The sequence below is a fragment of the Rhinoderma darwinii genome, chromosome 12 (genome assembly GCF_050947455.1).
Source record: "Rhinoderma darwinii isolate aRhiDar2 chromosome 12, aRhiDar2.hap1, whole genome shotgun sequence".
In the NCBI taxonomy this organism is placed as follows: Eukaryota; Metazoa; Chordata; class Amphibia; order Anura; family Rhinodermatidae; genus Rhinoderma; species Rhinoderma darwinii.
Genome location: NC_134698.1, coordinates 46,491,583 through 46,518,670, shown reverse-complemented (window position 1 = coordinate 46,518,670; position 27,088 = coordinate 46,491,583). Strand labels below are relative to the sequence as shown.

The following is a 27,088-nucleotide window of genomic DNA, read 5'->3' as shown; positions in this document are numbered from 1 at the left end:
GATTTAAGACGAGAAAATGCGTGGCGAAATTTCTGTGTTTTTTTTTTTTTCCCCCCAAATAAAACGTAATAAAAGTTAATCAATAAATAATATGTCCCCCAAAATGGTGCTATTAAAAAATACAACTTGTCCCGCAAAAAACAAGACCTTATACAGCTATGTCGACGCAAAAATAAAAAGGTTATAGCTCTTGGAATGCGACGATGGAAAAACTTAAAAAATGGCTTGGTCATTAAAGGGGTTTTCCAATCCTTTTTTTTTTTTTTTTTTAAATCAATGCAATGTTCCTCTATTAATATATTAGTGCACTCTGTCTATCTTTTTCTTGATAATAAATTGTTTTAGTAACATTACTCCCTATTGTTTACCTTGAGAGGTTTGTTTTGCTCAGTAAGTTCATTCCTCTTCTCTTCCTGTGTTTCTCCTCCCTGCATGCACTGCTCTAGTCCCAGGATGCAATGTGCATGCAGCAGTGCACTTGCTCCGCCTACTACACCCAGCTCTACTAACTTCTGCAATCTCAGTCTTCATTTTGGTGCTCTCATTCTATTACTGATAGCACAAGCTGAAATCACTGGATATCTGCGTTTTTAACCTCTTAACGCCGAAGGGCGGATATATCCGTCCTCAGCAGCAGCTAGTTCGCGCAGGAGGAGGGATATATCCGTCCTGTGATGGCGCGGGTACTGCCAGTGTACCCACGCGATCAGCAGCAGGAGCACGGCTGTTATACACAGCCTGGCTCCTGCTGCAACTGCGGGAATCGAAGCGCGCTCCGATTGCGGCAGTTTAACCCATTAAATGCCGCAGTCAATAGTGACAGCGACATCTAATGTGTTTGACAGAGGGAGGGAGCTCTCTCTGTCCCCCCATCGGCGCCCCCGCAAAGAAATAGCGGGTCGCCGTCGGGTTTCCATGGCAGTGGGGGTCTAACAAAGACCCCCAGGTCTGTCTTCAGCATCTGCCTGTTAGGCGATGCCGGAGGCATGACCTAACAAGTTGCCTGTCAGTTTTAGACTGACAGGCAATAATGCTTCCGTATACCAAAGCATTATATATGCGATCGGCACATCGCATAGTGAAGTCCCATGGTGGGACTCAAAAAAAAAATGTCAATCCGTTAAATAAAGTTGGTGAAAAAAAATAATAATAATTACAGTGAAAATCAAATAAAACTATTTTTTTTGCCCAAAAAGTGTTTTTTTTTAGTAAAAGTGTCAAAACAAATCACACATACACATATATGGTCTCCCCGCAATCGTAACAACTTGAACAATAAAATTAACACATTAATTAAACCGCCGGATGAACGGCGTCCAAAAAAACAACGGCAAAATTCGCTCTTTTCTCCCATTCCCCCCATAAAAAATTAAATAAAAATTAATCTAAGTCCTATGTACCCCAAAATAGTACTAATGAAAACTACACATTGTCCCGCAAAAATCAAGCCCACGTACGGCCACATAGACGGAAAAATAAAAACGTTACTGCTCTTGGAATGCAGCGATGCAAAAACAAGTAATTTTTTTCTAAAAGGCTTTTTATTGTGCAAACGTAGGAAAACATATAAAACCTTTACATATTTGGTATCCACGTAATCGTGCCGACCCATAGAATAAAGTTAACATGTTATTTACGCTGCATAGTAAACGGCGTAAATTTATAACGTGCAAATCAATGCTGGAATAGCTGCTTATTTTCAATACTCTCCTAAACTAAAGTTAATAAAAGTTAATCAATATATTATAAGCATCTAAAAATGGTACAATTACAAAATACAACTCGTCCCGCAAAAAACAAGCCCTTATACGGCTATGTCGATGGAATTAAAAAAAAGTTACGACTCTTGGAATGTGACAGTGAAAAAAACAAAAATAATCCTTGGTCATTAACGTGCAAAATGGCCCGGTCATTAAGGGGTTAAACGGTTTGAAGAGGTCTTCTGGTACCAAAACAGTGGAAACCCCCAAAAGGTGACCCCATTTTGGAAACTAGACCCCTTGAGGAATTCATTGTAGTTTTCTTGGGGTGCATGCGGCTTTTTGATCAGTTTTTATTCTATTTTTAAGTGGCGTGGTGACTAAAAAAACAGCAATTCTACTATTGTTTTTTTATTCTATTTTTGTTACAGCGTTCACCGTGCGCTATAAATGACATATTCACTTTATTCTGCGGGGCGATACGATTAGGGCTCATTTACACGAGCGTGTTATACGTCCGTGCAACGCGCGTCGCAGGGACCTATGTTAGTCTATGGGGCCGTGCAGCCAGGTGCGTGATTTTCACGCAGCGTATGTCCGCTGCGTGAAACGCACGACGTCCTATATTTGTGCGCTGTTCGCACATCACGCACCCATTGAAGTCAATGGGTGTGTGAAAACCACGCATGTCGCACGGAAGCAATTCCGTGGGACGCGCGTGATTCGCGCAACAGCACTGTAAAGGATGAATGAAAACAGAAAAGCACCACGTGCTTTTCTGTTTACAAACATCCAAACGGAGTGTCATAATGATGGTGGCTGCGCGAAAACCACGCAGCCGCACATCATAAAGGGCTGACACACGGAGCTGTTAAGTGCCTTTTGCGCACGCAAAACGCCGCGTTTTTTGCTTGCGCAAAACGCACACGCTCGTGTAAACCCGGCCTTACGGTGACACCAGATGTTTATAGGTTTTTTTTATGTCTTATGGCGTTTGCACAATAAAATACGTTTTGTAATAAATCATTCACTTTTTGTGTTACCTTATTCTAAGAGCCAGAACTTTATAATTTTTCCATCAATAAAGCCGTGCGAGGACTTATTTTTTGCGTAACGAACTGTAGTTTCAATCATTACCATTTTTAGGTACATGCGACTTTTTGATCTATTTTTAATAAATTTTTTGGGAGGTGAAGTGACCAAACAATTGTGATTTTGGTATGGTTTATTATTATTTTCTTTTACGGCGTTCACCGCGCGGGATAAATAACGAAATAATTTTGTAGTTCAGGCCGTTACGGACGCGGCGATACCAATTATGTATAGTTTATTTATTTATATATTTTTATTAATAAAAAAGGACTGATAAGGGAAAAAAAGGGGATTTTTTTTAACTTTTATTTTCTTATTTTTACACACCTTTTTTTTTTACTTTATTACTTTGTCCCACTAGGGGACTTGAGGACAGAAGGCCCTGATCGCTATTCTAATACACTGCACTACATGCGTAGTGCAGTGTATTAGAACTGTCAGCTATTCACTGACAGCAAGCATAGTGGGTCCTGACTTTGTCAGGACCCATTAGGCTTCCGTCGATGGCATAGCCGGACGCCATTGTTTGGTGTCCGGTTGCCATAGTAACCATCGCCGGCCGCTATCGTGTAGCAGGCCGGCGATGGTAACTTAACCCCTAAAAAGCCACGATCTCTATTGAACGCGGCTTTTAAGGGGTTAGACAGCGGGGACACAGCGATCGGTCCCCGCTGTAGGAGCTGCGGCAGCTGCTGTACGAGACAGCAGCTGTCACAGCTCCTGCACCTGTCGGGAAGACGGCCGAAACGGCCGTTATTCCCGCAACTTCATATTCCGTCGCTAATTTATAAGGGGTTATAATTTCACAGAGCATGCGCGGTGGAGTGTGTTAACCACGCATGCTCTAATGAGATAAAGAAGCACGTGGTACGGTTACGTCATTTGTGACGTAACCGTACAGTGTGAAAGCCGGAAACCGGAAGCAAGGCAGAAGACCAAATGGACGGGTCTGCACAGGAAGTGCAGATTTTGCATTACTAAGGGGGCGGTGACGGAGGAGGATATACGACGCTACAGCCATCTGATGAAACGTAAGTACATTGTAAAGTTATATATTTTTCATTGTTTTATTTAAATAAATGTAATTTTTTAGTACCGGAAAACCCCTTTAAGGTTTAAAATAGGCTGGTCATTAAGGGGTTAATTATCACTGCACTGCTGTATAATGTTGGAGTGACCTGACATTGAATATTTTATCTGTGAATGTAAGTAGTCTGGGTGACACCCATAAGAGGAATCTAACTTTTTCATTTATCCGTAACCAAGGGCCACAAATAATCTGTCTTCAGGAGACACATCTCACACAATCTACTACCCACTGGTTAAACCGAGCATGGATTCAATGGTCGGCCCATTCCACACATAGTTCCTATTCAAGAGGAGTCTTCATTCTAGTGCACAAGTCGGTCAGATGGGAACCTGACGTGATTCAGAAAGATCAGGACGGCAGGTCAATTTTTATGCATGCATGGATAGGGGGCCAACCATTTGTGCTAATTGGGCTGTATCTCCCACCCCCGGTACCTATGACTGTAATTTATGAAGCAGCTAAGTTTTCAACCCAGCTTCCCATGGCGGGAGTGCTTTGTATGGGAGACTTTAACCTTCTATTGGATCTTTCCAAAGACCAGTTCTTCCCTGGGGGTCTGCCCGAACATTTACCTACATCTTCTCCTCTTGCTGGTTTCTTGGGGGAGATGGGCTGGCTTGACATGTGGAGACAGCGCAATCTAACCAAGCAGGAATTCACCTGCTTCACCCCAGGAAGGAACTCTTTTTCTAGGATAGATTACGTGTGCAGTATGATGGAGATGATTTCCCATTTACCTCGAGCTATGTCGGATCATTCACCTATACTGATTAAAATAATCTGTGTCCACAACTGATGTGTAGGGACCCCAGGAAGATGCATCCATTCTAGCTCACGCTATGTGGTGATCAGGACCGCATACCGGATCAATTGACGCTTTTCTTTGACGATAACCTCCCCTTTGCTAATCACTCAGCCCTAAGGGACACACTAAAAGCATATCTACGTGGTTGCTTACAAACCTCGATCTCGTATTTCAAGAAGAAAACCTCTAAGATGGAACAGATGCTAGCCACTGAATCCACAACCCTAGAAGCCACATTTATTTCTGATCCCTCTCCCCTCAACCAGAAGAGTTGGTTACAGCGGGGTAGGGAATATCTACTCTTCCTCCATGAAAAGACTAAACGGCGCACCTTCTCTAATCAGATGTACTTAGAGTTCGGTGATCCATCAAGTAGTCTATTCACACATCTCATACATAGTAACTCCACTTCACCAGCTATATTAAGTATTAACTCGGAATTAGGGGATACCCTGCATGATAATGTGAATATTGTCACACGTTTTTCAGACTTCTACAGGGAACTTTGCAGTTCTAAATTACAGGTCTCCACATCGATAATGAGGGATTACCTATCAAATATGCTGACTGCGTTACAAAGGGAGTTTATGGATGCCCCTATCACTATAACCGAATTGAAAGAAGCTTTGTCATCTATTGCAAATGGCAAGTCGTTTAGCCCTGATGAAATACCACTTGAAGTCTACACCAAATACCAGGATCACCTACTTACCTCAGTTACTTACCATTTTGAATACATAATTTGAAAGCGTGACTTTACCTGCTTCGGTTCATGATGCCACTATAATAGTGCTCCTGAAACCAGATAAAGTACCTATGGATTGTGGTTCCTATTGGCCTCTTTCCCTGCTCAATACGGACTACAAATTGTTGACCAAAGTATTTGCGATCCGACTAAACTCTTTAATTGCCAATCTTATCCATTCTGATCAATCCGGATTCATACCTTGGAGAAGTACATCTAACAATCTACGGAGGGTCCAGGCAGTGGCGCAGATGGGGGAACATGGCAATAATGACTGGGCCTTGACTCCATGGATGCAGCCAAGGCATTGGACTCCATTGAATGGCCTTATCTCTTCAGTGTCCTTTCCAGTTTTGGCTTTGGTCCTGCATTGGTGTAATGGATACAGATCATTTATAAACATCCAAAGGCCACTATAGCCCTGAACGGTCTAACATCGACCTAATTTGGACTTGGTCGGGTGAACGAGACAGGGATGCTCCCTGTCACCCCTTCTCTTTGCTATGGCGATGGAACCCCTGGCAATAACCATTCGTTCGGACCCAGATATGCAGGGTATCTCACATGCAGCAGGGGAGGACCGTATTGCTCTATACGCAGACAACATTATGCTTTTTGTCTCACATGCACAGCTTACCCTACCTAGGGCAATGCACCTTATAAACAAATTTTGAGATTATTCGGGCCTTCTTGTTTCTTCACCCTGGAGATTCACAGCCTGTAGGTTCTACGTCTTTGCGGTAGTTGATCACTTCAAGTATCTGGGAGTACATATTGCTGGGAAGACGGCACTCTCTCTCCCACTTAAAGTTCTCCCTCTTATAGCTATTTTTAGAGAGAAATTCAAGATATAGGCAGCCCTTCCATTATCAGTAATGGGCCACATCAATTTGATAAACATGGTGGTGCTTCCAAAATGTATTTTTATATTATGCAGCATGTCTTTATTCCTATACTGCAATCCTTTTTCTGACAGCTGGACTCACTAATTATCTCATTTATATGGGGACGCTCTAGATCCAAACTGGCCCTACTCAAACTGCAACGACCAAAAGAGATGGCTGGTATTGCTGTCCCATATATTTACCTCTACTATTTGGCTGGCCAACTCAAGTACCTTGGCTCCTGGACTCGTATAAGTCGTCGTCCTGGCCCAGAGGGCATGTTACTGGACTATTCTGCACATAACTCACTATGGCCCGTATTGTTTCATCACCAAACCCCTAGAATCTCTGTTACCTATCCAGCGTACGGCCAGGGGAGTATGCTAATTTCAAGCTTCTCTGACATTCCTGCGGAAACTCCACTGTGGCACAATGAAACTTAAGGCCCCATTCATTCCTATGGGGCCATGCACACGACCTTGGTTTTCACGGTCCATCCATGGCCCGGGAGCCTGGACCGCAGAAATAACGGGCATGCCTTATTACGGCCGTGTTCTGCGGTCCCGGCTCATTGAAAGTAATGGCCGTGGCCATGTGCACAGCCCGCGATTTGCGGACGGCTCACGGCCGTGCACATGGCTACGGAATGTGCATGAGGCCTTAAAGTCCTTATGCAACTACCCAGATGCAATGTACTGGATTGATGCGGGCATACAGGTGCTCCATGATCTATGTGATGGTAATGCCGCCTTATTCTACGAACAAATGCAAGAAAGATTTCACATTCCAAGACAGCATTTCTTCAGATACCTTCAATTGCGTCATCTGCTTGCGACACAATTCCCGGAACTGCGCCAGCCCATCTCCTCTTATCCTCTCATCGGAGTGGTCAGATCCCAAGGTCCTAGGGGTTTGATTTCTGCTATCTATGCTCACCTGATTGGAAAGAAGGCATCTAATGTTCCCCTACCAACTACATCAAAATGGTCCCAACTGATGCCGTCGCTCACAGAAGAGACTACTGAGGAATTATTAACATGTCACTTACATGCATCAAGCATACCTGACGCCTTTAAGATTATTTAAGATAAATTACATTCCTGAACATTCTTGCCCTCAATGCTCTTACGCTCCAGCAGATTTTTGGCATATGGTGTGGATGTGTCCTCTCATTGAGTCGTATTGGTCAGCGCTTGTTAGTTTCCTTAACTCGATCTTGCCTTCTCCTGTTATAGGTTCACCGGAAATTTGTTTGTTTGGCATTTTGGACGAAGAACTACCATACAAGAATCTTTTTGCGTGAGACTTTGTTTTTGACTTGTAAAGGCATCTTTATACGGTGGATGGATAGACATCCTCCTAATCTTGCAATTTGGAAACACATGGTTAATTCTACTGTTTCGTATGAACGTATTATATTCAAACACAGAAATTGCCCTGATAAATGTAATAAAATTTGGGACTCCTGGTGCAGATCTCCAGATACTGCTTACTACTCCAGAGAACTAGACCTGGCGGTGGAAGCGAGGGTGAGTGGAGTGGGAAGATAGTGACTGCTCTGATCGCTTGGGGTTTATCTCCCGGACCTCTTGCATAATTGCTTATTTGTAAGTGTGTTCTACTATGTGAACTCTGACTGATGTCTTCTATGCTTTTGTACCTTAACTAGTTAGTTATGTTTTATATATTGCTTCAATTCTATACTATTATATACAGCACCTGTGTATTCTTTGTCACATTTATAGGGACGCTGTTGTCCTGTACCTTTTTATAGTTCATTCTGCTGTAAATTAACATTATTTTTCAATAAAACAAGTTAAAAAAAAAAAAAAATCTGCAGGATGCCCTTAAATCCACAGTGGAAAAATCCACTAAATGTCAATACGTTTTTGAATACCCGTACTATGTGTATTGTACCGATAATCTGTCACATCTGAACGTGACCTTAGCAGACTCTTCTAAATAATAAACAAGGTTATGGTAGCATATTTTGTGTTCTATTATGGCCTTTCTTCCTGAAGATTCTTAACTATTACAAGCAATTTCCTATAGATTTCTATGGTTGTCTGAGATGCCACAATATCGGATAATCTGGCAACTATCTAATCCCATTGGTGCTGAATCAAAGGATTTTTACCAATGTGTGTGTGTGGTAATACAGCAGTGGATTTATTTAATAACGACCTAACAGTATACCAAGGTGGTTTATTCTATACTGTCAATTGTATTAACTTGTTTTTCACTACTAAAATAGCTAGTGGTCAATGGCTTACTGTGGAACATATACTTATGGGACTTCATTAGCGATCGATGATCACCCTATTTATAATCGGGGAAAGCAATTAATTGCTGGCAGTTGTATGAAGTAGTGTTTTGTTTTTTGTCTAGATGAGGCTTAAGCAGTTACTGCAATGGTTTGTAAATTATGTAGATAATTGTGTTTCAGTATTATGGCCAAAAGACCTGGAACTCCCACAGTCCAAATTAACCAAACTTGGGTCACCATAGAACCCTATGGTGATCTACAATGCATTGGTAAAGTCTTTAGACCCTTTTACATTTTTTCACATTTTGTTATGAGTCCGTGTGCTAAAATAAAAAAAGGTTTTCCCCATCATTCTGCACCAAATACTCATAATAATGAAGTGAAAACAGAATGTTAGTAATCTTTGCTAATTTTATTGAAAAGAAAAAACTAAAATATTGCATTGACCTAAGTATTCAGACCCTTTACTCAGTACTTAGTTGAAGTACATTTGGCAGCGATAACCGCCTACAGTCTTCTTGGGTATTCCCACAAGGGAATGCCACGAGGCTTGCACACCTGGATTTGGGAATTTTTTGTGTTTTCTGCTCTGTAGATCATCTCAAGCTTTGTCAGGTTGGATAGGGGACTGTCGGACAGCCGGTTTCAGGTCTCTTCGGAGATGATCGATTGGGTTCTGGTCAGGGCTCTGGCTGGGCCACTCAAGGATATTCACAGAGTTGTCCCTAAGACACTCCTGTTTTGTCTTGGCTGTGTGCTTAAGGTCATTGTCTTATTGAAAGGGGAACCTTTGGCCCAGTCTGAGGTCCAGAGCACTCTAGATCAGGTTTTCATTAAGAATATCTCTGTACTTTGCTCAATTCAGCTTTCCATCAACGCTGACCTGTCTCCCTTTCCCAGCTGCTGAAAGACTCCACAGCATGATGCTGCCACCACCATGCTTCACTGTAGGGATGATATTGGGCAGGTGATGAGCAGTGCCTTGTTTCCTCCAGACATGACTCTTGGAATTGAGGCCAAAAATGTCAATCTTTGTTTCATCAGCCCACAAAATCGTGTTTCTCACAGTGTCTTTTAGGTGCTTTTTTGCAAACTCCAGGTGGGCTTTCATGTGTTTTTTACTGAGGAGAGGCTTATTTCTGGCCACTCTGCCATAAAGCCCAGATTGGTGAAGTGCTGCAGAGATGGTTGACCTTCTGGAAGTTTCTCCATCTGCACAATGAATCTTTGGATCTCAGCCAGAGTGACCATTGAGTTCTTGGTCACTTCTCTTAACCAAGGCTCTTCTACCTCCTGATTTTTTTAGTTTGGTGGGACGGCCAGCTCTAGAAAGAGTCCTGGTTGTTAAAATCTTCCATTTAAGAATTATGGAGGTCACTGAGCTATTGGGAACTTTCAGTGCAGCAGATGTTTTTTTTTTGTACCCTTCTCCAGATCTGTGCCTCCATACAGTCCTGTCCCTGAGCTCTACATGCAATTCTTCCCTCCTCATGGCTTGGTTTTTGCTCTGATATGCATTGTCCGCTGTGAGACCTTATGTAGACAGGGGTGTGTCTTTCCAAATCATGTCCAATCAAATGAATTTACCACAGATGGTCTCCAATCAAGGTGTAGACAAATTTCAAAGATGATCTAGAGAAATGGAAGTCCCCAGAGCTAAATTTCAAGTGTCATAGCAAAGGCTCTGAATACTTCTGTCTATGCGATATTTGAGTTTTTAATTTTTAGTAAATTTGCAAAAATTTCTAAAGTTCTTTTTTTACTTTGTCGTTATGGGGTATTGAGTGCAAAATGATGGGGAAAAACTTGTTTTTTTCATTTTAGCACAAGGCGTCAACATAACAAAATGTGAAAAAGTGAAAGGGTCTGAAGACTTTCTGAATGCTCTGTAAGTTCATTTCACTCAAACCATGGTCCAGGTCTTGCGCCTTGATAGGGTATGTGCACACACACTAATTACGTCCGTAATTGACGGACGTATTTCGGCCGCAAGTCCCGGACCGAACACAGTGCAGGGAGGCGGGCTCCTAGCATCATACTTATGTACGATGCTAGGAGTCCCTGCCTCTCCGTGGAACTACTGTCCCGTACTGAAAACATGATTACAGTACGGGACAGTTGTCCTGCAGAGAGGCAGGGACTCCTAGCGTCGTACATAAGTATGATGCTAGGAGCCCGGCTCCCTGCACTGTGTTCGGTCCGGGACTTGCGGCCGAAATACGTCCGTCAACTACGGACGTAATTAGTGTGTGTGCACATACCCATATGTATACAAAACTTATATTGCAGGGCAACTGTAGACTGTGCTACGTGCCATAATCTGTGTTGGTCAAGGGGAGGGGGTTCATGGCATGGATAGAAGCATGCACTTTCTCACACAGATACATGTGGACAGTGCTCTCCTAATAGGTGGTATAGATCTTATACTGAAAAACTGCCCATATCCTCAAAGACCTAGAAGGGGTGGGCATATGACAGTACTGAGCCATTCCTCTACTACTCTACTACTGTGACCTGCTCTCAGCCCCCTCCCAGCCCTTACTACTGAGATGCCTATGTGTTTTCTAAGGCTGTGTCCACACTGAGTTTTTTGCAGGAGGAAATTCTGCCTCCAAACTCCGTTTGGGATTTTGAGGCAGATTTTGTCCTTTCTGCACGTCGTTTGTCCTGATTTTCGCCGCGTTTTTCGCTCGCGCCCAATGAGTGCTTTGGGAAAAAGCTCTGCAATATACGCTTTCTTTGCCTCCCATTGATGTCAATGGGAGGTCAGAGGCATAAACGTGTGAAAATAGGGCATGTCCCTTCTTTCTCCCACGAGGCGGTTTTACCGCTTGCGGGAGAGAACCACCCCCGCCTCCCATTGAAATCAATGGGAGGCATTTTCGGACGGTTTTTGACAAGTTTTGCAGGGCGGTTTCCGATCCGCAAAACTTTGTCAAAGTACTCCGTGTGAACAGGGCCTAACCGCTGCTAGTGGACCTCTGATGTAATGCAGAGAAGGCAGGATGGGGCAGGGATCCAAAGTGCTGCCTAAAGTGATGGTGCAAGGAAAAGATTTCAACCCTGTAACACCCCTCTTTAACCCCAAGACTGTGGAAAGTAAAACATTTAAACACCCCACTAGCTCCCATAAACTTGCTCCATATAAGAATGCACAGCCAGTGATGCTGCAGCAGTGCTCCTCTTTCTCCTGCCAAGCAAGTGCAGTAATTAGTGGAGCAGCATTCAGCAGGGGCTGATGCCGCACTATTTTTTCGGAACAGGGCAAAGCAAGCACACTGTAAATATGGTCTTGTGTGGAGTATTACAGCATGGGAAATTTTCAGGCCAAATTTTGCTCACTTTAACGCAAACTGGTGGATGAGTAGTAGAATTTCTATGAAGTGTTCTCCACCAATAAACAGGTTAATGTAGAGTGATCTGAAGGAAGATAACTGATACTGCTTCTTCTCAATTGCTGCCCTCCTTGGTCTTGAGAAATTAAAGACACATCTTTCATTGTATGAGAGTTCGATATGACAGTCAGTTGAAGCTGATATGCAGTAATGTGAGGGGCAGAGAAAATACATTTTCGCTGTTTGTTACCAAGTACCTTTTTTTCATAATATTCTCTGTATACTAATGTAAGACATTATTCATGAGTGGTTTAATTTGAACTAATTAATATGTTTTGGAATTCATACTGATCGGTTAGCTGTTAAATGTTGGTGCCCCTAATGTGTTTGTGTGTGGGGTAATTAGGTTGTGTGTCCCCATTGGGTACAGGTACTAATGCCTTAGTGTTAACTCTTCTGCAGAATATGTTTTATTCAATACTTCTCTGATACCGTGCATCCCCAAACGGTTCGATACCGTTATTTCACGTATTTCGATACTAGGCTGTGCTGCTACACAGCTTAGCATTGTAACATATGAATGTATGAGAGCGGGGCTGCGGCTGTGTAATACAGTCATTGCCCCGCTCCTGAGTCCTGACAAGTGCGTGCCGGCCACATGATGCGATGCGGCCAGCGCTGCACTAATGATTGCCGGCACTAAAGACCGAACATGGAGGGCGCACTACAAAACACCCCCATGTTCTGTGTTCAGTGCCGGTGCTCATTAGTGCAGCGCCGGACGCCTCTCCTCATGCTGACTGCGCGCGCACTTAATGTCCGGTTTGGGGGCAATGGCTGGGTTACACAGGCGCAGCCCGCTCTATAACGGCGGAGGTCAGAGAAACCTCTGATCGCCGCCGCTATTCCCTTGAATGCTGCGAACAAAGCTGACTGCAGCATTCAGTGGTAGATGAGAAGGGGGATGCCCCTTGGATCGCATCACAGGGAATTCCTGTGACGGGATCGAGGGCCATACCATATGTGGCCAGACAGCCCAGGGTCCATCGAAGGACCCCAGGGCTGTCTTAACATATTTCCTGTTAGGGCATACTTCGGTATATCCTAACAACTGCCTGTGTACTATGCGTACACAGGCTAATGTATTGGCATATCTGATATGTGCCAGTACATTTAAAGTTTAAAAATAAAGTAAAAACATAAAGTAATATTAAATTTAAAAAAAAAACACACACACACACACCTTTTTTTTTTTTTACAAAAAAATATTAAAATAAGTCTCAATACATAAAATATACACATATTCGCTATTGGCGCGGCCGTAATAACCTGCACAACTATTTTTTGGCGTCTTTTATGATGGGTACGCTGTCAAAAAAATAAAATAAAAACTTTTCACTTATTAATGTAAGGCACGAGGTGTGATGAATTTAACCTCCATGTGCCTCACATTAATAGTAATTAACCCCATCATGTTCCTCAGTCATAATGGGTTAATGTGTGAGAAACATGATGGGGTTAATAACTATTAATGTGAGGCACATTCAAAATGTATCACACCTTGTGCCTCACATCAGAAAATGGAAGAACTTTTTTTTTTTTTTATTACTCTTGGCAAAGTATCATTTTGGTAACGAAATCACAATACTACACAAAGTATCGGTATCGAAGTCCAAATTCTGGTATCGTGACATCCCTACACTATTTACCTTCAGCGGTGTCTGCGCTTGCGCAATGATATCCTCTCCGTCCTTCGGAAAGGATGTAATTTCTCTCGTGAACGCGCATATCGGCGCATGCACATTCGATGCCGGACCGTCCACCGTTCGGCGGTCGGCTCCACGCACTGCATGTTAGACATGCAACTGTATTTGATGATAAAACATGTTATGCTTCGATACAGTGGACAGTTTGAAAATCATCTGCTGTTCCGCAAGGGGCAAGAAGTGGCTTTCCGCAAAGAGGGGAAGTGGGTTACAGAGAAGGGTGGCGGAGTGTTGCAGTAAGTAGTGGCATGGGTTCATTGAAATTCACAGTGTTCGTCTCAACCATGTGTGGTAAGCCTTCGTTCTCCCGATGCTGCTAGAACTACATTAGCAACGTCGGGAGCGCGCACAGTGCAGAGCGGCTTGATTGACATTGAGCCAATCACGCCCCTTTTTATAAAAGATAACCAGCACTAGCTGAGTTATCAAGTTTAAAAAAAAAAAAGGTAGTTAGGGAATTAATTTTTACGTTATTTTAACAACAATTGATTTATAATTTAATTTATGATTAGAATGCATTAAAAAAATGTGACTCAACTTTGGTATAACCCTTTAAAGGGTATCTAAACTTTAAAAAAAAAAATTATAATTTGATTGGTCTGGGTCCGAGCACTGAGACCCTCACCGATCTCTAAATGTAGCAGAAGTGATGGTGTATGGGCCCAATAGAAAGTCTATGAGCCTGTACACCGCTCGCTCAGGTTTCCGAGGCAAACCAATCAGAAACCAAGCAGCACAGTACTCACCCAAGCGCTTCTGCCGGTTCATTTTAGTGATTGGTGGGGTTCTCAGTGCTCGAACCCCCACCAATCACTATGGCACTATTAAATGGGCAAGAGCTAATGTTTTGTGACTCCAATGCAAAAGCAAAGAAACACAAATATGCACCCTGTTGCTGCTAAAATATTTGCAAACATCAAATATAATTATTTTAAATTGAATAATTGCTACATTTACTATATTTAGGCTATGTTCACATGGGGTATTTTGCCGAGTTTTTTGACGCGGAAACCGCGTCGCAAAACTCGGCAAAAACGGCCCGAGAACGCCTCCCATTGATTTCAATGGGAGGCGTCGGCGTCTTTTTCCCGCGAGCAGTAAAACTGCCTCGCGGGAAAAAGAAGCGACATGCCCCATCTTCGGGCGCTTCCGCCTCTGACCTCCCATTGACTTCAATGGGAGGCAGAGAAAGCGTATTTCGCGTTGTTTTATGCCCGCGGCGCTCAATGGCCGCGGGCGAAAAACGGCGCGAAAATCGGTGTACAGGGAGAGGAATATCTGCCTCAAAGTTCCAAACGGAATTTTGAGGCATATATTCCTCCCCCAAAATACTCCGTGTGAACATAGCCTTATAATGGTGTACTCAGACGTTGAGGTGTGGTGAAAACCACTTGCGTTGTTCCACAATTTGATGTGTTTTTCAGTGCGGTTGCGGTAAAAAAAACAAAACACCAAATTGTGGTACAAAAGCATGCCGTTTTCATTTGTGAGTTTTTGGGGGTTTTTTTTGCTTGTTTTTTTATCTGGTATTATAGGGAATGTGTCGCTAGAATTTTTATTCAGTTAAACAGTTAGTATATAAGTGATTACACATAGTTTTAATTTTTTACATGTTTTCACAAGTCAGGAAATATTATAAATTAGATTCTAATTTATAACCTTTCCATGTGCTGTTCACTAGAGGGAGCAATTCCCAAAATTGCAGCATTGGCAATGTGGTAAAGCAACCTCATTGCTTTATGCTGCAAATTTGGGGTAGACACACTCGCTCTAGTGTCCTTACACAATCCCCCCTCCCTTATTATGGCTAGTGCCAGGAGAAAGAGGGGGTTGAATCTTCAAACCTCCAAAACTGTGTGCCGCCATTTTCTGAGCGAATGCACAGTGTAGGAGGATTAGATACAGTGGTAATCAGACCGTATAACACGAACATAATATACACATCACATACATAACTTACCTGCTCCTGCTGCCTCCGCTCCTATACCTTGCGTCTTCGCTGCCTTGAACATATGGCCGGAAGCCGCGACCAGAAGTCGTCATCTTACTGTCCGGCCGCAGCTTCCGGTCCACATGAAAATGGCGCCGGATTTCGCTCTGCCAAATACCTTCCTTTTGGTCTGTGTGGGAGCGGCGCATGCGCCGTTCCCACACAGACTGCGTACGCTATAGTGAATGGAATGGCTCCCGTTCACATTCTCTATTGGGATGTATGTGCCGTATTCCATCTCTGTATGTGTTGTTAATCGACACTTACAGAGATCAAAAAAAATGGCAGCTCCCATAGAGAAGTAAAAGTAAGAAAACAGTTAAAAGTACAACACAAGAACACAAATAAATTAAAATTTATTTTAATATCATACTAAAAGCAATATTCTATAAAAAAATTTTATGACACCTTGCCTTTAACCGCACCTTAACTGCAATGTCTAAATACACGCTAAATTTGAGGTTCTGTACAACGCGAGACTTCTCTCTTTCTCTTAGGCCTAGGCCTAGAAAGTTTACTTCGTATGGGTAGGGACCAGCTTCATTATATACTAATGAAAATAGACCTGAAAAATTTGTTGCAATGCCAGTGATTTTTCTCAAAGTTAGCGCAGCAGGGACTGTGTACAATTTATACAACACTAATTACAAATCGTGTCATGTAAGTCTTGTAATCTACAGTGAATTCAGACCATTCCTTTAAATGCCATTCCCTGGTTTCATCTAAATGTACCATCACAGGCGGTGCTCGAGACCATCAGGAAACTTATGAACACCGACTGTGTGGTGCCTGACTGGCTTCATGATATTATATTGGGGTATGGTGATCCAGGAAGTGCCCACTATTCGAAAATGCCAAATCAGATCCCATCACTGGATTTTAATGATACTTTTCTGAGCCTGGACCATTTGAAGGCTTGTTTTCCGGGGTATCCGGTGAAGGTGACTGTGGATGACCCATCCTTGCACAAGGCTCCATTCAGGTAACATATATTTTCTAGATGTGCCAGAATAACACTATGCCTTGTATGGTTTAATGTCCAAATATTTTACTATAAACCCGCTTGTTCTTTCCCAGGATTACTTTTCCAGTCTATGGGGGAAAGGGGAAAAAACGGAAAGAAGATAATGAGGAAGGAACCTTTCAAGATGAGCCACCCACACTGATTGTGGAGCCTCATGTTATTCCCAACCGTGGTCCCTACCCATACAACCAGCCTAAGCGGTAACAGCACAGTTGTTTTCAGTGTCTTTTTCTGCATGAGTTAGAACAACTATGGGCATTAGAACAAATGGGCATTAGAGAATGATAAAGAGACACATGTAGCAGTAATATTCACTAAAGATAATGGCAAAACTGCAATGGATAAACATTTGTGAAGGCTTTGTCACAACAGCCTATATAGCAGTATTGTTGTAATGAACAGATTAAAACATGTTAGTCTTTACACAAAATTTGACACAATGTCATTAAGAATTCCATACACATACTGACTAGCGTAGTGTTTTTAATCCATGGTCCAATTCTTAATAACAATAGTAGTGATGCATGTAGCCACCGAGGACTGTGGCACAGAAGAACCAAGCAAATGTTGTCTCTGCTGTTTACTGGGTATGAAGCAGATTTCATCACCGTTGTGTTTTCTCACATAAGTTTGTGCTTCTGCACTTTTCACTGATGTCAGACGTTCAATATGTTGTGTCTAGGAATACCATCCAGTTCACTGCAACACAGACAGAAGCAATTCGAGCAGGAATGCAACCTGGACTTACTATGGTAAGAAGCAAATTTTGCCATATATAGACACACAAACATAAACCTTTTGCCATATTGTCAAGAGTTGCAGGGTTTATTTACTAAACCATAACTCTTATTGCACTAGCATGAGCTGCGGTAGAACTTAATATACACACCGAGTCTTGAGGGGCTTTGTAGTATGGAGTCCTTGTGCCACCATACCATGCAATGCTTGTAGGGGAGCATAGCTCCGTTTACATAACATCCAATGAAGCGTGTCACAATTTTTTTTATGGATGTTATGTTTATGTAGAATCCAACAGAAGAAAATCTCTATAACACCACATGAATTTGTAGGCGAGCAAAGAGCACAGTAAGGCCCCATGCATCTCTATGGTAGAGGCCTTTTTTTGCCTCTGTACAATACGGAGCTGTAATACGAGGTGTGCATGAGGCCTTAATAGGGTATTGACTCAAATGATTCTCTTTAAGCATTTTTTGTTTTTTAGAATTTTACATTCATATACACTTATAGATGAATGAAGTCTTAATTATTTTATTGCATTAATGCAGTACTCTAAAATGTAGTGCCTTCGTAATATAGTCTATCATTGCTCAAAGTCCCATTCTCTCGCTGCAGAGCTCTGATGCCCGGTCCCCTCAGGCTCATAAATGTTAATAATCAAAATTCCCCATATTCACACCCTACTGATGTGTATGTGCTGAATGTGGAAGACACTGGTGACAAATGTCACTGTGACCTAACAGATGTTAGCTTATAACTTTCCAGAGAAGGTTTGACTGTGTAATGTGTGATCCGCGTGGTTGCAATAGATATTACCAACACTTTGACTGTACTTTCAGTTTCTTATTTACCACAAATGTTCGGTGGTTAGTTCAGTAGTCGTAAGCTGTGCCCCCTACTCTGTTAGATTTCACACTGGGATAATACCTCCAGCTGTTTGCTCTGTTTCTCTTCACTATGACTAATATAAACGGGTGCACATCCACTGCTCTGTCTCACATAGTAAATATAGTAATCAAATACAACTGTAGTTCCATAATACCCAGACAGGCGTCTACTATGTATTCAATGGTTCTGTGATCTGAACGTATCCATTGTTAGAATAAAACTACATTAATGTTCAGTAGGTTTCTTGTCTGCAGCTCCCTGCTATATATGTTATCTACAGACGGATTTATCATTTCCAGGATGTTTTATTCTTGTTACTATTTCAAAGGTTGTTGGACCTCCTGGCACAGGCAAAACAGATGTAGCGGTTCAGATTATTTCCAACCTATATCACAATTTCCCTGAGCAGAGGACTCTTATCGTCACTCATTCTAACCAGGTAAATATTTGTAATTTTTTTTCCAAAAAAGGGAATATACACACATATTGATGATTTTAAATGGGCAGTATCTGTTCAAACAACTTTTACTAATCTAATAGTATACCTGATATGTTAACTGTAATACAGTTAACATTTACTCGTTCTATCCATGCGGATTCTGTGTGAAGTTACTGCCACTAGGTGTCTTCATGTAATCTGCCGCCCACCCACAGTTACAGACTGACTGCAGAAAGTGTCTCTTCACTGCCTTTCAATACATGTCTATGGATTGGGGACGGGCGGAGCAGGAGGTGGCAGCAGAGGGTGAAAGAGACACAGACAAACTGCCCATACAAGTCTATGCAGAGTGGAGGGGGAGAGCAAGCGCACAGTTAGAAAGACACAGAAAGATGTGCTACAGCTTCTTGATAAGTGTTAGGCTAGGTTCACACGACCATGTTACGTCCGTAATGGATGGAACGTATTTCGGCTGCAAGTCCCGGACCGAACACTGCAGGGAGCTGGCTCCTAGCATCATACTTATGTACGATGCTAGGAGTCCCTGCCTCTCCGTGGAACTACTGTCCCGTACTGAAAACATGATTACAGTATGGGACAGTTGTCCTGCAGCGAAGCAGGGACTCCTAGCATCATAGTTATGTACGATGCTAGGAGTCCCTGCTTCGCTGCAGGACAACTGTCCCATACTGTAATCATGTTTTCAGTACGGGACAGTAGTTCCACGGAGAAGCAGGGACTCCTAGCATCGTACATAAGTATGATGCAAGGAGCCAGCTCACTGCAGTGTGTTCGGCCCGGGACTTGCGGCCGAAATACGTTCCGTCCATTACGAACGTAACATGGTCGTGTGAACCCAGCCTTACGGTTTCACCCCAGTGCTGTATTCTTAGCTACACTGCTTATTACCGCTGTATAATCTTCTCCATGCTTCTGCTACTTCTATACATGATATATGACCGCTTATTCTGTAAAAGTCACATGAAAAATTAGCTACGCTTTAAGTCTTGACTTGATGACTTCGCCCATAGGTGCTCATCAACATCCTATTTATGAAGCCACTGAAGTATTGTCACACCTAAATGAATGCATCAAGTTGTACAATTTTTTTTTCCTTATCGCTTTTTAGGGTCTCCAGGCAATTTAAGCTGCTTAAGGGTATGTTCACACGAGGGCGTCCGTAACGGCTGAAATTACGGGGATGTTTCAGCCTGAAAACATCCCCGTAATTTCAGCCATAACGGCATGTGCAGGCGCTTGAACGCCGCGTCCATTACGGCCGTAATTAGCGCTGCTATTCATTGGAGTCAATGAATAACGGCTCCAATTACGGCCAAAGAAGTGACAGGTCACTTCTTTGACGCGGGCGTCTATTTACGCGCCGTCATTTGACAGCGGCGCGTAAATTACGCCTCGTGTGAACAGACAAACGTCTGCCCATTGCTTTCAATGGGCAGATGTTTGTCAACGCTATTGAGGCGCTATTTTCAGACGTAATTCGGGGCAAAAACGCCCGAATTACGTCCATAAATAAGCCGTGTGAACATACCCTAACCCTCCTGTGACTGAGATCTTAAAAACACCAAAGTTGTCCGCTAGTGCTTGCCTTAGATGCTTTAGGCCAGGATCACACACACACTTCAATGCAGTTTCTAGCTGTGTTTTGGGTTTTTTTTTCTTCTTTTTAGCCACACACAGAAGTGGATACAGAAGAAAGAAGATGCATCAGTTTTTTACTTTATACCATTTGGATCCACTCCTGGCTTTGACTAAAAAAAAACAAGCCAAAAACTACATCAAAGCTCTGTGTGTGTGATCCTGGCCTCAAAGATATTGTGTTTATTGCGCAAGTATTTATCTCCATCAACACAATCCCGTGTTTCAATGTAAAAGCTGTGTTTTGAAATTCTGCTTGATGTGCCTCTAAGTAAAGTGCTTTCTATAGTGGAGTGGTGTTGCCTGCAGAACCCTCCTAAGTCATCTGATCTTAGAATGTTACTTGATTCCCTCCCTGTATATTTAGATCCTTTCTTTCTACGGTAACTTCAATGCTATTCGTTAGTATAATATTGTTATTGTCTAGTCCCAACCTACAAAGCCATTATCACACTCTTCCCAATAATAGACATACTCATGTTTTATCTGCTTGCTTCTTTACCCATAAGAGGAATATATAGTTTTGATTGAGTTCTGTAGTATCTGCCTTCCCTACTCCACATCAATTTCTCTTCTAACCCTGTTTGATGTTTTTTATGTTTGTTGTTATTTATGTGAAGATAGCACATTTAGCTCTGATGTTGACATGTCTAAACACTATACATTATATTACTTTAGACTTGAAAAATTGTTTAGGAGCCAGCAACAATGTGCCTTGAGGCCAGATCCACTCTAAAACCTGGGATGTGTGAACCTGGCCTTACTAGTCACTTGAGGTTTTTACCCTCCAGTACTCTGAATAGAGCGTCCCTCGGTAGTTCTAACCGTTCACTCCTTCGTAATAGTAAAAATTGCCTGTCTTCTGTCCCATGGCTCTAGCAGTAAGGGCACTTTAATACGGTCATATCTAGGTTATTAACTACGGTAAATTTTTTCTGCTGTAGTTACATTCGGTTTTGAGGTGGTGCAGTAATGGTGATCCCCTCTGCTGCACCACTACCACTCTTGGTAAATGTATCCTTAAAATTGTGTCCTTTTCTCACCCTCTGCTTCCCCAGTAGTCACAGCCACAATCTACCACCCTTCTCTCAGTAGTCTCATCAACCATCCGCCCAGCCCACCCCTTCTCAGTAGTCACAACCACAAAATCCTCCAGCCCCCTAACCCATGTACTTGCTTCCCATTGGCTCTCTGTGATTACTTTGCCCTGTAGGACCTGTCAGTCTGTTCTGAAGGAAGATCTGGAGCTGGATGCTGCCAGTGACAGCATCTAGCTTCATCCATGTTGAAAAGTGCAGGGAGTCAAACACGGTTGACGTGGCTTTTTTAGTCCAGCCCTTGGCTATTGGGGTTCCTTTATATTAAAGGGATTGTCCAAAATGGACATTTCACATTGCAGATTGATGTGAAAGGAACAAAATGAACCCTACAAGGCACTCACTGAAATAAATGTGTTTCTATTGTTTTCTGTTGATGTTAACGCCCTTCCAATTGAGTACAATTGGCTCAACATGCCCTAATTTCCTGCATTACGGCATATGTGTACATCCCACAGTTCTGTGATTTAATCTGGTGGCTGAGGTTGACCCCAGGGCTGACCTTTGTACTACTGTACTATTATAGTTTAAAAAAAAAAGGGTGTTTTTGCGGACCTCCGAGTCTAGTGGTGCGTGGGGAAAAAAATGGACAGTGCACAGATGACTTCCGTGTGCTGTCTGTTTTTCACGGATCAGTTGCTAAAGAAATGCAGGGGGGTAAAAAAGAAAAGTGCAACTAGGAAATGCTTGCAAGAAAACAGCAGAGAAAAACGTATGACACACAAACAACACTGGCAGTCATGTGGATGAAAAATGGTCCGTAAACCTAAGGGTTCATACACACATGAGCCTTTAAAGGGGTTTTCCCACGAGGGATGTTTTTTGACATATCCACATATGTCAGATAGATGCGGGTCCCACCTCTGGGACCCGCACCTATCTATAGAACAGGGCCCCCTAAACCCTGTTCTTGATTTGTCTGCGATCGCTGACTCCCGGCCACTTCCCCACTTTATGGTCGGGAGTTACGAAAACCGCGAGCTACACTGTTTCCGTAACTCCCATAGTACGGAATAGCATTTACGGATGCAGCGTAGCATGCGAGCTACGCAGTTTCCGTAACTACTATTTAGTTATATGTGGCTTACGAAAAAAGCGTAGCTCAGCAAGCTACTCTGTTTTCACCTTCATGGTTGGAAATCACACAGAGGTAGAACGGGGCTTAGGGGCCCCGTTCTAGAGATAGGTGTGGGTCCCAGAAGTGGGACCCGCATCTATCTGACATATATGACATATCCTGTGGATATGTCATAAATGCCCCTCGTGGGAAAACCACTTTAAGTAGATGGTTGTTATCCCTTCCTCTATTCTCATGTCACTCTAGTTGTCTGACCAGTGCCATCTGTTGCGTGGTACCTAGCTGATTACTTCAATACCTGTTTGGCTTGGTGTTTCTACTGAATGCTTGCCTTCCCTCTCAACAACTGGTTTCCTAGAACATCAACATGCAGTCTCTAAATACCTCTCTCCTCCTGTCCCTATCAATCTGCAGGCACTCAACCAGCTGTTTGAGAAGATTATGGCCCTAGATATTGACGAGAGGCACCTCCTGCGTCTGGGGCATGGAGAGGAGGCGCTGGAGACAGAGAAGGATTTCAGCAGGTGAGAGCCCTGAAGGAACAGTGATTAAAGAGGCTCTGTCACCAGATTTTGCAACCCCTATCTCGTATTGCAGCAGATCGGCGCTGCAATGTAGATAAGAGTAACGTTTTTTGTTTTCAAAAACGAGCATTTTTGGCCAAGTTATGACCATTTTTATATTTATGCAAATGAGGCTTTCTTAAGGAGGCTCTGTCACCAGATTTTGCAACCCCTATCTGCTATTGCTGCAGATAGGCGCTGCAATGTAGATTACAGTAACGTTTTTATTTTTAAAAAACTAGCTTTTTTGGCCAAGTTATGGCCATTTTTGTATTTATGCAAATGAGGCTTGCAAAAGTCCAAGTGGTTGTGTTTAAAAGTAAAAGTCCAAGTGGGCGTGTATTATGTGCGTACATCGGGGCGTTTTTAATACTTTCACTAGCTGGGCGCTCTGAAGAGAAGTAACATCCTCTTCTCTTCAGAACGCCCAGCTTCTGACAGTGCAGATCTGTGACGTCACTCACAGGTCCTGCATCGTGACGGCCACATCGGCACCAGAGGCTACAGCTGATTCTGCAGCAGCATCAGCGTTTGCAGGTAAGATCGACTTACCTGCAAACGCTGATGCTGCTGCAGAATCAACTGTAGCCTCTGGTGCCGATGTGGCCGTCACGATGCAGGACCTGTGAGTGACGTCACAGATCTGCACTGTCAGAAGCTGGGCGTTCTGAAGAGAAGAGGATGTTACTTCTCTTCAGAGCGCCCAGCTAGTAAAAGTATTAAAAACGCCCCGATGTACGCACATAATACACGCCCACTTGGACTTTTACTTTTAAACACACCCACTTGGACTTTTGCAAGCCTCATTTGCATAACTACAAAAATGGTCATAACTTGGCCAAAAATGCTCGTTTTTAAAAAATAAAAACGTTACTGTAATCTACATTGCAGCGCCTATCTGCTGCAATAGCAGATAGGGTTTGCAAAATCTGGTGACAGAGCCTCTTTAACTTATTCAGTGCTGGAATCTTCAGTCACAGAAAAGATCAGAAAGAATCTTATTATTGTACACACAGGGGCAATTGCCATTGCTCAGTGCTTTGTAAGAGGCTTTTGCGCTAGGCTACTACCCTTACTGTTATCTAGTTGTATAAATTCATTATAGACTCTGGCCCGTTACTTTTATCTCTGTATTTGTACAATAATTGAAAACCATCAGATAGTTCTGACTATTTTCCAGGTGGCAAAGGTAGGCCTGATTCACACGAACGTGTTAAACATCCGCGGGACGGCCGTTGAAACAGCCGTGTAATTCAATGTGGCCATTCACACAGCCGTTGTTTCAACGGACCGTGTGAAAATAGGACATGTCCTGTCTTTTTACACATCCCTCCATAGACTCAACTATGGGGGATGCGTGACATCGCGCCCTGCAGCGCCGAGCACGGATGCACCTCGGACGTAAAAAACGGCAGTTTTTCACGTCCGAGTTGCGCAGCTTTCGTGTGAATCAGGCATTGTAGCATTACTTTTACTATACTTCACTAAAGTCCAAGAAAATACATAGCTTAACTCCTTCTGATGCAAGAGATCGGGCATCTTGAAATCTAACATGCCAGATTCCCCTTTGTCAGCCGAAATTGCAGAGTCTGGATAACTTTTATCTTAAAGAGGCTCTGTCACCAGATTTTGCAACCCCTATCTGCTATTGCAGCAGATAGGCGCTGCAATGTAGATTACAGTAACGTTTTTATTTTTAAAAAACGAGCATTTTTGGCCAAGTTATGACCATTTTTGTAGTTATGCAAATGAGGCTTGCAAAAGTCCAAGTGGGTGTGTTTAAAAGTAAAAGTCCAAGTGGGCGTGTATTATGTGCGTACATCGGGGCGTGTTTACTACTTTTACTAGCTGGGCGCTCTGACGAGAAGTATCATCCACTTCAGCTCTTCAGCTGCTTCGTTTTAGAGATTGGCGGGTGTCTCCGTGCTCGGACCCCCACCAATCCAAACGTCTGACATGTCAGAAGGTTGTCAAACGTTTAGCTACACTTTAATTTACATAGGCTTCACTTGTGGCCCATTAGGGCATTCATTTTATATGTTGGAATCACTCTATTTAATTCAAATATTTGCGATTGTAAGGCCCCGTTCACACGGCGTGTTTTTGGCTTGCATTTTGGCATGCTTTACGCGCCGAAATATGCGTCAAGAAATGCTTGATTTAGCTTTACATTCAAATCAATAGGAAAGTGCAAAGTTAGTACATAGAACGCGTCTTATTACACAAGCGTATTTAAAAAACGCATAGTGTAAAAAAAAAAGTGCTAGGTCAATTCTTTGACACGTAAAACGCGCCGAAAATGAACCAAATGTTCTCATAGTCAATAGGAGTCCTAATTGTGCGGCAAACAACACTTTGAAAACGTATCAAAAGCGCCTATTTTTTAAAAAGCACTTCACAAGAAACGCTAGCGTATTTGACAAGTTTACACGTCGTTTTTTTGGATCGCTGTGTGAACATGTCCTAAATGTTTTCTAATCTTCCCAGGTATGGACGAGTGAATTATGTGCTAGCACGCAGACTTGAGTTACTGAATGAAGTAGGACGCCTACAGGAGAGTCTGGGGGTTCCTGGAGATGTGTCCTATACGTGTGAGACGGCTGGCCACTTCTTTTTGTACCAGGTGAGTAACCGGTTTCATGCATCGTGTTTACTAAGGTTCATTTCAAGCCACCAGCTTGTTGGGGGTCTCTGTAAGGCTAGAGCTCCACACCGCCAAGTCGTACGGGATTATGACGTCTAATGTATTTCTGAAGAGAAACCACTTCCAGTTTATAAATGTAATTGCATTGTATAAATAGGATTTCATGCAACTTCTATATATAAATCAAACAATGTTACAATCATGTAGTAAAGGCTGGGCTGAGTCCACCAGATCGAAAGTTGATCTTTTTTCTTTACCTTCCACTCTGGCTAATAGATTGGGTCCCCAGGGGGCAAACCCTTCTATGACGTCTATGGGCTCTAATAGGAATTATTGCAAGGGGTTAAAGTGTATCTAAACGTTCAACAAACTTCTGAAATGTCATAGTGACATGTCAGAAGTTTGGATTGGTGGGGTCCGAGCACTGAGACCCCACCAATCGCTAGAAAGAAGCAGCTGAAGCACTCGTGTGAGCGCTCAACCGCTTCGTATCTATTCGGCTTTTTCCGGAAAGCCGATGTATCGGAGTACGGGCTCATAGACTTTGTATTGTGTCCGTACACTGATACATTTTTTTCCGGAAAAAGCCGAACAGACACGAAGCAGCTAAATGCTTACACGAGCACTTCAGCTACTTCGTTCTAGCGATTGGTGGGGGTCTCAATGCTCGGACCCCCACCAATCCACCAAACTTCTGATGTCACTATGAGATATCAGAAGTTTGTCGAACGTTTAGCTACATTTTAACTAATTAAGACTCATGCAGCCAACCATTATGAGCTATTGGGACATATGGACATCATAGAGGACAGGTGTCCTGCTCAAAACCACCCTCTATGAGTCGGCTAAGGACGGCTCCCGCTCTGGTGGACCTGGTCTGTCTATGCATTAAATGGATGGTCATTCATTTGCGCACCGTCCATTTAGAAAACAGTTGTTGGATTTTGGATTTCTTAATAAAATTCCTTTGTGTAAATTCTATTTTATGGCATCCCCGCAGATAATGTCACGATGGGAGGCTTACCAGAGCAAGGTGAAAACCAAGTCCTCCCAAGCCCCTGATGTCGGTGACATTGCCAAATTCTTTCCTTTCCACCAATACTTCTCCAATGCACCCCAACCTATATTCAAAGGATGCTCCAATCAGGAGGACATGGAGATTGCTGAAGGATGTTTCCGGCATGTTAAAAAAATATTCACTCAGCTGGAGGTGGGTATTGTCCAAGAACGAGCACACTCTATGTAAAGTGATCTGCCCTGCTGCGCTCCCACTGCTCTTGTGAAACCG

The 27,088-nt window shown here is 42.9% G+C and overlaps 1 protein-coding gene across 1 annotated transcript in view; it reads left to right on the top strand.

The window, feature by feature from the left end:
- Positions 1–27,088, top strand: part of AQR (aquarius intron-binding spliceosomal factor) — a 232,907-nt gene that overhangs the window by 133,044 nt on the left and 72,775 nt on the right. Inside the window, exons 20-26 of the mRNA XM_075844724.1 lie at positions 16,414–16,655; positions 16,751–16,897; positions 17,380–17,449; positions 18,652–18,762; positions 23,008–23,117; positions 25,644–25,779; positions 26,801–27,010. Of these exons, the coding sequence (XP_075700839.1) occupies positions 16,414–16,655; positions 16,751–16,897; positions 17,380–17,449; positions 18,652–18,762; positions 23,008–23,117; positions 25,644–25,779; positions 26,801–27,010 (1,026 nt within the window). The remainder of the gene's footprint in view (positions 1–16,413; positions 16,656–16,750; positions 16,898–17,379; positions 17,450–18,651; positions 18,763–23,007; positions 23,118–25,643; positions 25,780–26,800; positions 27,011–27,088) is intronic.